The 10,724-nt window shown below is 31.6% G+C and overlaps 2 protein-coding genes across 2 annotated transcripts; both read left to right on the top strand.

The window, feature by feature from the left end:
- Positions 1 to 4,093: 4,093 nt before the first annotated feature.
- Positions 4,094 to 4,843, top strand: LOC114717975 (leucine-rich repeat extensin-like protein 2). The gene has a single exon (XM_028903223.1). It carries the CDS (start codon positions 4,210 to 4,212, stop codon positions 4,582 to 4,584), a length of 375 nt encoding a protein of 124 aa, XP_028759056.1. The 5' UTR covers positions 4,094 to 4,209; the 3' UTR covers positions 4,585 to 4,843.
- A 4,769-nt stretch (positions 4,844 to 9,612) lies between these two features.
- On the top strand, positions 9,613 to 10,519 carry LOC114717977 (postacrosomal sheath WW domain-binding protein-like). Its single transcript, XM_028903224.1, has one exon. It carries the CDS (start codon positions 9,823 to 9,825, stop codon positions 10,300 to 10,302), a length of 480 nt encoding a protein of 159 aa, XP_028759057.1. The 5' UTR covers positions 9,613 to 9,822; the 3' UTR covers positions 10,303 to 10,519.
- Positions 10,520 to 10,724: the final 205 nt, after the last annotated feature.

The following is a 10,724-nucleotide window of genomic DNA, read 5'->3' as shown; positions in this document are numbered from 1 at the left end:
AATAATACATAAGATAATATAATTAATAAATAATTAATGTGTATATATATTTATAAAATATAAGACTAAATATGTTTATCAAAAAATATGTTTATAAAAAAAATAATAAGATACATATCATATAGGTTTTCACACTCTCTCTTTTTTCTCCAAAAGCAAAAAAATTTTGCTTTTTCCAAAACCATGGTTTTGACCCAAAACCATGGTTTTGGTTTTTAGAGGGGGTGTTTGGGTGATTGACACCCCAAACCATGGTTTGGGTCCCCAAACCATGGTTTGGAGTGTCACCCAAACACACCCTAAGTAGTAGAACTGGACCAGCTCAGCTTCGTTTTTTTTTTTTGGGTTAAAGCAGAGATGTCTTCTTATTAGAAATAATTCTATTTGAAATATTATCGGGTACTAAATGTGGGTATTTCTGTAATTCTAGTCGAGGCATTGTCAGGTACTAAATGTGGATACTTTTTCCAATCGATGTTTGAATCTTGATTCGTCATGTTGTGAGGGATTAGTCTTTTCTGCTAGATCTAACTTCTTATTGGTAGCTCAACTTCTTGTTATTTAGAGAGGGGTGATTGCAGGCTGGTCTGGGCCTGTGAAGAACTTGGGCTCGTACTACTCTGTTTAAATTTTATGGATTGGGCGCGCTCGTTCAATTTAATTTCCATCACGTCAGCCCAAAATAAGGGCATCAATGTTTTTGGGGTCAAAGTTGAAAATCTAATTCTATTTAGGGTGTGTTTGGATAGAAACCAAACTATGATTTCAGAAGTGCTTTTACGGATTACGAAGTAAATATGTGAAGGAGATTATCTCGTTTTGCGGAAAAGTGCTTCTGAAACCACGGTTTTGAGATACCCAAACAGGCCCTTAAATAGATCAATCCATTCTCAGGGTGTGTTTGGGGAATAATCTACCCAAACACCCCCTCCAAAAACCAAAACCATGGTTTTGGAAAAAGCAAATTTTTTTTGCTTTTGGAGAAAAAAGGGAGAGTGTAAGGGCCTATATGATATGTATCTTGTTATTTTTTTTATAAACATATTTTTTTATAAATATATTTAATCTTATATTTTATAAATATATATACACATTAATTATTTATTAATTATATTATCTTATGTATTATTAATTATGTTGGTAAAAAACATATTATTAACAATTTTATTCATTCAAATTAAAATATATCATAAAATCTATTTTTTCTGTAATTATCATATTAACTTATGTCTTTTTTTTAGTAATTTGTATATATAAAAAGTGCTTCTGATAACAACTATCCAAACACTCTCACTTCTCAGAATCACTTTTTTACAAAATCTATTCTTCACAGAATTTATTTTCCCCAAAATCTATTCTCCAGAATCACTTTTCCAAACCACGGTTTGGTTTCATCCAAACACACCCTCAGTCACCTAAAACGCAACAACCCAATCGACCCATTTGAGCGCCCAAATAAAAATGAATTTTTTTCCCAAGCACACAAAAGGTCAACTCCGTTTTTTATGTTTGAAGTGTATGTTTTTGTCTTGTTGGTAATTTTAAACTCAAATGGAGAGCAGTATAATTAACTGTGTGCAAAATATGACTAAGAAATTATTTAATTAACTAATTCCAAGTGACACGAGCCAAAAAGCTTAATTGTAAATCATTAGAAAAGTATGGTGTCTGCTTCATGCCTTCATCATTGGATATGTATATATGATCGAATAGAATAAAATAAATCATGGGGATGGAAGAGAACAGAGAGCATTATTCCTTACGAGTGTGAAGAAGCTCCCAAAAGGGATTGTTAAATTAAAAATAAAAAATAAAATTATTAATTTGTCTGAGTGAGGAAAATGGACCCAAAAGATCAAAAGGGGGATTCTCACAACACATCACAAAGATGCCTTTATAAAAAATGGGACGGTGAGGGAATCCATTCTTTTCATTTTCCTTTTGTCTGCTTTTTCTCCCTCCATTTCCTTTTTTTTAATTTTTTAAAGGGATGCCCCAACACTTTTCTTTTGGAGAAAAATATATTAGCTTTTCTAATTTTACCCAACTCAACAAACACTACATTCGAAACATATTGAACACCTCATGATCAAGACTCCCTAACAGTCTTTATTAAATATGCTTACAATATTAAAGGAAAAAAAATAAAAGAAGCGTATGATTAATTGATTGGCCAAATTGCTTGGTTTTCAATTAATTGTTTCCCTTTTTGAGCCAGCCAAAATGAACCAAAATTGAGTACTCATTTCTAATCAGACTAATTAGTCTAATTCAATTATAACAATAGTTAAAACACTCTATTTAATTGTCAATCTCCCCAAAAAAAAGGGGGGTCAAATTTTCATGAAAATTTGAGGTTTGAAGTATTGTTGCTTTATTTATGCACACACAAACAGAGAGGTGAGAAGAATAAGTCAAAAATTTAAAATAAAAATAAAAAAAAGAATAAAGGGCAATGAGAAAGGGAAGTGTGAATTGGGATGACTCAAAAGGTACACAAGTCCAGTGGGATGGTGACTTATAACTCCTTCTAATTGAAGGGTTATGACTTAAGAGTCCTACAAGACAAGACAAGGTCGGTGTATATACAGGAAATGTATGCATGTGCCCTCATTATTATTATATATGGTTAGAATCAAATGCATGTGCACAATGTTGATGTATCTATGACTTAATATTTACACCTCATTTGTTGTTTCTCTTTTTCTTTATTTAAATCAACTTTGAATCTTAAACATAATTTTTGATTGGTTCAGTTCCCTTAAGTAAACCTAAAGAGGTCAAATAATGAAAATGTTAAAAAAAATATTAAAAATATTACTCTCAATTGAAGACAATATTTGGATTCGACTTGATATATTAGTCTATTTGATATAATATAATTATATAAAAATAAGAAAAAATGGCAAAAAAAGACTGTCGAAATGGAAAAGTTGTACACAGGAACCGGTTTATAAAAATTATTGTCAAAACTTAAACTAATATTGTCATGAGTCGTTATTTACAATTTTTTTATTTCAGCCATTTTTTTACTATTTTTCCTAAAAATAATTATTTTTTAGATCAAATCTTTTTTTATTGAAGATAATCTTATTCGAGATACTGTCAGATACTAAATACATAGCTTCTTTCAATAGGAATTCTATATAAAACAACTCTATTACAATGAATGTAAAGCTTTTTTTTTTTTAATCTCAAAAGGACAGAAGATTTTAATTTTCTATTGTAGAATAATAATGGATGGGAGGATAGTCAATGATATGGCTAGTTTTGATGGAAGCAGGGGATGGATCATGCATGTGGCAACATGCACAATACCCAAAAGAGAAGGTTTTGTCATGTGAATCAATAATAAAACCTTCACCATATTCACCTCAAAATGCTTTAATACTCTGTTTTTTTCACACATTATTTTTTCAGAACAACAAAAAAAGGGTCTAAATACTCTGTTTTTGGGGCAATGAAGGAATCGCCTTTTCCCTTTTTGCAACCTATGATTATGGTTCCTATTATCTCTCACTTCAATCCTCAAACTACCTTTTTGCTGCTGATCATTGCATCGATTACTTCCCCTTTAAGCTTCTTAATTCACAACTGGAACTAACTTATAGATATGAAAGTTTATCCAAACAAAAAAAAAACTTATAGATATGAAAGGCCATCATTTGTTAATCAAACATTAAACCCACTTGTGCCAGCAGAAAAGAAACATAATTCGCTTAAAAAGTTCGTCCAAACTTGAGATAAATCACATTAAATAATCTTAAAATTCTTTGATTGAACTGAAGTTATGTGGATATAAGATGACAATAAATCTGGTGGCAAAAGAAGACAACAATAAATCTATATCAAATGGATGGTAGAGTACAATAAATATCATTAACTCACATTGCAGACTTAATAAAATGTCAAATTTCAACTGTCCAAATGTAAAATTTATTTAAAAAATTGGAAAAATATAAATTAAAATACCATATATATGACAATTTTCAATTTTGATTTATAAAAAAGAGAACCAGACTTAACTCCAAAGGCATTTTGCTCTTTTTAAAGTTCCCATGCACCTCAAGTAACGTAAGAAAAGAAATCCCTCTCTCTCTCTCTCTCTCTCTCTCTAAAACCAAACTTCATCACATTACAGCTCACACCCACATCTCCTAAGTTTTGCAATTCTTCAGTCTCATTTCTGAGCATCAAATTCAGCTTCCAATGGCTCTCAATTTCATCTTCCTCCTCATTCTCTGTCTCACTGTTCCTCTCCAAGTCGTGTATTCTTCTAGGAAGTTGGATGAAACCACCGTGCCGGCCGGCGATCGGAAATGCTCGCCCTGTGGTGACTACAGCTCTCCACCACCCCCTCCTCCTGCGCTTCCACCGCCATCTCCGCCGCCTCCTTCCCCAAAGAAATCACCTTCACAGTATTGTCCGCCACCGCCACCGCCCCCTTCTTTCATCTACATAACCGGTCCTCCCAGCAACCTGTATCCGGTGGATGAGAACTTCAACAGCGCAAGTCGCCGGAGTTTTCTGCCGGCGGCAGCCGTATTGCCGGGCTTGGTGACCTTGCTTCTGGGCTTTTGGTGATCGTGAGGTATCAGTTAATCATGCCATCATACTCATACCACTTCTGATCATTCTCGAGGCAGTAATATATAGAAGAGATCAATTCAGGAAAACTATGGTTTACATGTAATCAAGATTCAATTTTTAGGATATCTACATGGAGAATTTTATTGCTTTCTTCAGTTTTCTTACCTTTTTTGTGATCCCAATGTCCTCCAATAACCATCTTTCTGGAATTTGCTGTCGAACATGTAAGCAATTAGTGCTTCTTATCTTTTTATTTTCACAATTATGTGTAGGGTCTTTCTATATATATATTTTTATATGGGGTGTTAATTAGCGTGGATCCATGTATATTTGGATGGAATTGGAGATCAATTCACTCATTACTTTTCCATAATGTCAAATTAAATTGTTCCAAGATCTAAGTTTGAGCGTAACATGTCATAAAAATAAAAAATAAACTTGAATATAACTATTGAACAAAAATGGATTCAGGCCAAACAAATTGATAAGGAAAGGGAAAATTTAGAAGAAATCAGAAAATGCATAGGTTATGAACAACTTGAATTTGTTTTTTTTTTTTAAGAAAAAAAAAACTTCATACAAAGTACAAATTACAGATAAGGATTGTCCAATGATGTTAGAGGGTAGGCTGGCCCTATCTATGCATTGAGAATGATAAAAATTGACAAATAAATAAATAGGTGAGTAGTAGTTAATGTCTTTAACAAAAACTAACTGATAAATGGCCCCAGTGAATCAAACTAATTATTGTTCAGTAAGCTTAAGAATGGAATTAGTGTTTTGATTAAGTGGGAGTTAATGGTGATTAAACTCAAAAGTGGAGACTAGTGAGTGGGCAATGTCATGGTTGTGATGGAAGTGAGGTGTCACCTGTCCAATGTCCACCACAAAAAGATATATGAACTTTGATAGTTTCACCAAACAGTTAGTTGATGTTTGGTGATTTTTTTTTATGACTTCATTTAATACTGATAATACGTTTATTTCCATAAATAAAACATGATCGCACGTACACTCTAAAAACTCAAATTGGAACAAGTAAAAATCATGTTTTATGATGAAATTTATATCATCTATAATTTAATATGGATGAACAAAATTTAAATTTTTGTTCAATAACAATTTACGTTTTTAAAAGTTTCAGTTATGAGGTAAATTCATCTTAAATTCTATATTTTTTAAAGTAAAAAATATTTAAAATTAGATCTAAACCACCTGAAATCAATTTGGATTACTTAAATTAAGATAAATATTTCATATTTTTGTTTTTAATGAGCGTGGTCCGAACCACTAGATCAATTTCAAATACTAACGTAAATGATAATTGTCAAAAAAATATGATACAGATGGATCAGACCCAAAGAGACAAAAACAAAGGCCCATTTTATTAGTTCGTGAGGCCCAAGGAGCAATGCAGCAGATTGGGCATGGAGATCATAAAAGAAGTACACGAGATCGGAAAAATAAATAAATACCAAAAAAAATGACAAAAAAAGAAGCTGAAAATTACTCCTCCGTCCTTTTAATATATGACCCAATTACTGAGTTGCTTTTAATCCTAATATAAGATCCATTTCTCATATTTATCAATTTTCTCTAAATTACCCCTATGAATACTTCCTCAACCATAATCAAGTAGAAGAGGGAAATGAGGTGTTAAGAAAGATGATTATGGTATTTTAGGAAAAACGTGTCACATTTCTTATAATTAACTAACTTACCTAACTTTCTTAATCTAATCAAATCAGTTAAATGGGTCTTATATTAAGGACGGAAGAGTATTAAATCTCAAATTAGATTTGGTAACAACACTTTATTTAGTACCAATAACACTGAATTTATAAATGACAACAAATTTTTGTTGACACTTCTTATTTAACATTTAGTAATTTTCAGTATTTTTTTGTCATTTTTCCTACCAAAAAAAAGTGAGGAAGATATGCAACATGAACTCGGCAGATTATGGGAAAAAAAAAATCCATTATCTTATTATTCTTTTATTGTCCCTGAATAACAAGTCCTTATGTTCATAAACCTCACCAAAGCACATAAAAACATAATGTATTAGATTGGCATTTATAATTAACTTTTTTTAAAAAAAATAATAGTTTTGACCTGACAGAAATTAGTCTCAAGTCTCAAATGACTTAAGCCTATTTTGAATTATACCAAAAGAAATATATGAAGGGTTTGTTTGTCAAATTATATATATAGGCACACACATGTCAAAGTTTTGCCAAACGAATACGGGGCAGTTGAAGGACAAAAACAGAAGAAACTGAAAGTGGTTTGAAAGGCTCAACCAATTTGGACATATGCAGTAGTGGTGGCTGTACCCGCTCTCTTGCTTCAAAGTAAGTCTTCGTTTTCAAAATCACGAACCAATCAAGACATTTTTCGCCAAATTTCACTTTTACTAAATTACTTAATTATAATATATATTATATGATTTGTCTAAAATATTTATATGGATCATTAGATTGTATACTAATTTATAAATAAGAAAAATTAATTTGAAGAAAAACGATAAATATAAATAGTTTAATTTAAAGTAATTTAATAACTTTCTTTATTTTTTCAAATTAATTAAATAGGTCTTACATTAAAGACTAAGCGTAGTATTACTCTCAAATTTCAAGTATATGAGCTAGTTGGAAGTTTATTTTGATATTAAATATAAAATTTTAGTCTATTTTATCTTTCACATTTATTTTTTTTCCCTCAAACTATCCATATTAATTATATATATTAAGAGTGTTTCCATCAAGTGACATTTCTAAATTCAAACACAAACGATTAAATACGATATTGTAAGAAAAAAACCAACACACATTTTTAACAAATGAGTACCTTAATTATTTTTTTAATTTATATAAATTTGTTGTATAATTAGGGACCAGAAGAAATAATTTTTTCAGAAGAAAAATGAGACCATATTTACCAAGGTTACATGCCAAATATAACCGTAAGAGCACCCAACTAATTCCGATTAGGTTTTGATTAACTAATACTACCCCCAATCCTATTTATAAGAAAACGAGGTCTCATAGTTAGAATTGGAGATAGTAATATGTACGACCTGAAGGGATTGGTTCAGTTAAAAGAATATACTCCTCCGGTCCTAATTATAAGACCCAATTGACTTATTTGAGGAGATTAAGGAAGTAAGTTAAGTTGGTTATTTATAATAAATAAGTGTTGTTATTCCTAAAATATCCTTGCTAATTAAGTATATTGGCTAAAACTATCATTATTAAAAGGATTATCTTGAAAAAAAATGCATAAATATAAAAGAGAAAATGGATTAGGTCTTATAATTAGGACCAAATAAAAAGTCAAATTGGGTCTTATAATAAGGACCGGAGGAGTATTATGTAGCGTCATATACTTTTACATTGTAATTGGGTTTTACTTTTTTCCCTGAAATTATGTATGAATATAATATTCTGAGAATACTATATTGAAGAACGGTTATTTTATGATTTTTTTTAAAGGACAAACTATCCGAATAAAGCTTCGGAATTTTCCTAATTCTACGTGAAAAATCATTGGGAGTTGATCAAATTCACTTTTAGATACAAAAAGGCTCTCCCAAATTGAACATGAAGAGCCGAAAATTGGAAATTTTATATACAGATCCTAATTATAAGAGCCAGTTGACTAATTTGAGGAGATTAAGTAAGTAAGTTGAGTTAGTTATTTGTCCTTGTCTTTCTTAAAATATCCTTACTAATCAAGTGTATTAACTAGAACTATAATTATTAGAAAGATTATCTTGAAAAAAATTAAGTAAATATGAGAGACAAAGTAGATTGAAGTCTTATATTTAAGATTAAATAAAAATTAAACAAGATCTTATATAAGAACCGGAAGTGATATATGGTGGTTCTGTAATTCTGTTTGCTTTGGCCCACGAGTTTTAATCATCCTTTTTGTTTTTATGGTAAGCATTTTTAATTTTCCAATTCCATTAAAGAAAGGAAAAATCCCATAAAATTACAACTTGAATTTTAAAATCTCAAATAAAAAATTATTATAAAATTATATTTTCATTTATGTTCAAGTGTAATCAATTATTATTAAAGTGTAAAAAATAAGATTTATTTAAAATTTTAAAATTCAAATGGTATTTTTAAAGAATTTTTTCTTAAAGAAACCATTATATATAGAGGGAAAACGCTCACACAGAAACACCCGTCCACCTCAAGAATCACATCTAAGACACGACGAACATTAAATATGAGTACATTTTCCAACTAAAATTTAAATTTAAGTTTGGTATTGTAAGAAATTCACTTACTTTGCTGGATCCAACTGTTCATTGAGTATATATTCCAAACACGTGGCGCTTTCCATGCTTCCAAACTTACAAATTGCTAGGCCACATTAGCATTTTTAAATGACGTTGACTAGTTTGGCTCATTCAAGGGACCGGTAATTTTGGTGAACTACTGAGAATAACCCATACAAGGTTTTACAGTTTAACATTAAATTTGGGAAAGACATTACAAATTTTTATTCTTAGGCCTGCATTTGATTTCAGGCTCAATCTAAAAACAAATAAAAAAGAAAAAATTGCAAAAAAGACCGTGAAATTAGAAAAATTACAAATAGAAGCCGGTTCACAAAATTGTTATCAAAACACGCTAATACTGTCATGGGTCCTAATTTGCAATTTCTCTAATTTTATGGTCTTTTTTTGCAATTTTTCTAATAAAAAATTCTGCTAAGAAAATTATGAATAATACAGATAATTTTTTTAAAAAATTTGTGGGATGTACGATTTTCAAAATAACCCAATTATATTGACAGTGTTTTTGAAGTCCAAAAAAAAAAAAATCAACATCTTTGATGTGCCCCCACCCACTACTCTACTGCTTTTTTGTTTTATCTTGACCAATTATATGCCATAAATCAAACCAAACTTCCATTAACGAGTCCTTTAAAAGGACCAAAGCGTCAATAAAGTGATTCAATTTGAAAGCCCTAAACCTGTGACTTCCTCACTTTTTTTCACTTTGCCTCCAACTTTCTTTTTCAATACCCTCACTGGTCACTACCCTCTCTTCACTTCATCTTCAATCTTCATTCATCCATTATTATTCATTCACACATCTCACAACAAAACATCCACATCCTTCAGTTACATCACATCCACTTGGGTTTTTTTCTTCTCTCTCTACCACCCCTTCATTTTCTTCTCATTTTTCCCTCTTTTCTCTCCATCCAAACATGTCCTTCTTCAGCACCACACACTTCTTCACCATCATCTTCTTCCTGGTACTCCTTACTTTTCCAGGCACAGCAAGGACCGACCAGACATGCCCGTATCCATGCTACCCACCTCCCATTGGCGGCGGCGGCGGCGGCAATACTCCGACAGCTACCACGGTGACCCCAGCACTGCCACAGACCGGAGGCGGAACAGTATACTCACCACCAACTGGGTATAATAACTACCCCTATTATAACCAACCACCACCGTATGGCTTCGGCGGCGGCGGCGGCAGTGGATATTATGGTGCCCCACCGCCTCCGGAGCCGATTCTGCCATACTTCCCGTTCTATTACAGAAAGCCACCGCATGGGACAGGTGCCTATCCGTCTTCATCGTCTGAATCTTCAGCGTCGTCGTCGGCCGCGGGAGCAGAGAAATGGACAGCAGCAGTATCAGTTTCAGCTTCAGCTCTTTGCTTAGTCCTTTTTGTTTAGTATATTAAAGTGAGAATCTTTAATGTTAATGTTCAAAAATCTTGTTTGAACCGCTCACATTGTGAGAATTATTAATGATTAGTGATGATATGTATCCTCTGTAGTTGATGATGATTTGGTTTTCAGTGATTTTTCAAACTTCTTCTGTGTTTGCGGTACTGATTTTTTTCGATCTTGCCTTTGCAAGTTAGGAAAGGGTGTGTGTTGTTTAAATTATATTGGATGAATTATACTATTTTTTAATATTATTGGAAAATTGTTTCTTTGAATATAACTAATTTTCGGACCAAAACAGATAATTTATTTAATTTTCAAATAATATTTAATTTGACTGAGTGTATTGTTAGGGGGAAAAAACTACATCGTCTGTCTCGGAGTAGGTGAGTATCTGAATAATATTCTTCGTATTAGGTCAGATTTGA

Source organism: Neltuma alba, unplaced genomic scaffold (assembly GCF_004799145.2).
Source record: "Neltuma alba isolate B1F8T4 unplaced genomic scaffold, ASM479914v2 tig00011784_pilon, whole genome shotgun sequence".
Classification (NCBI taxonomy): Eukaryota; Viridiplantae; Streptophyta; class Magnoliopsida; order Fabales; family Fabaceae; genus Neltuma; species Neltuma alba.
The sequence above is the reverse complement of the archived record's forward strand: the minus strand, read 5'-3'. Positions and strand labels throughout refer to the sequence as shown.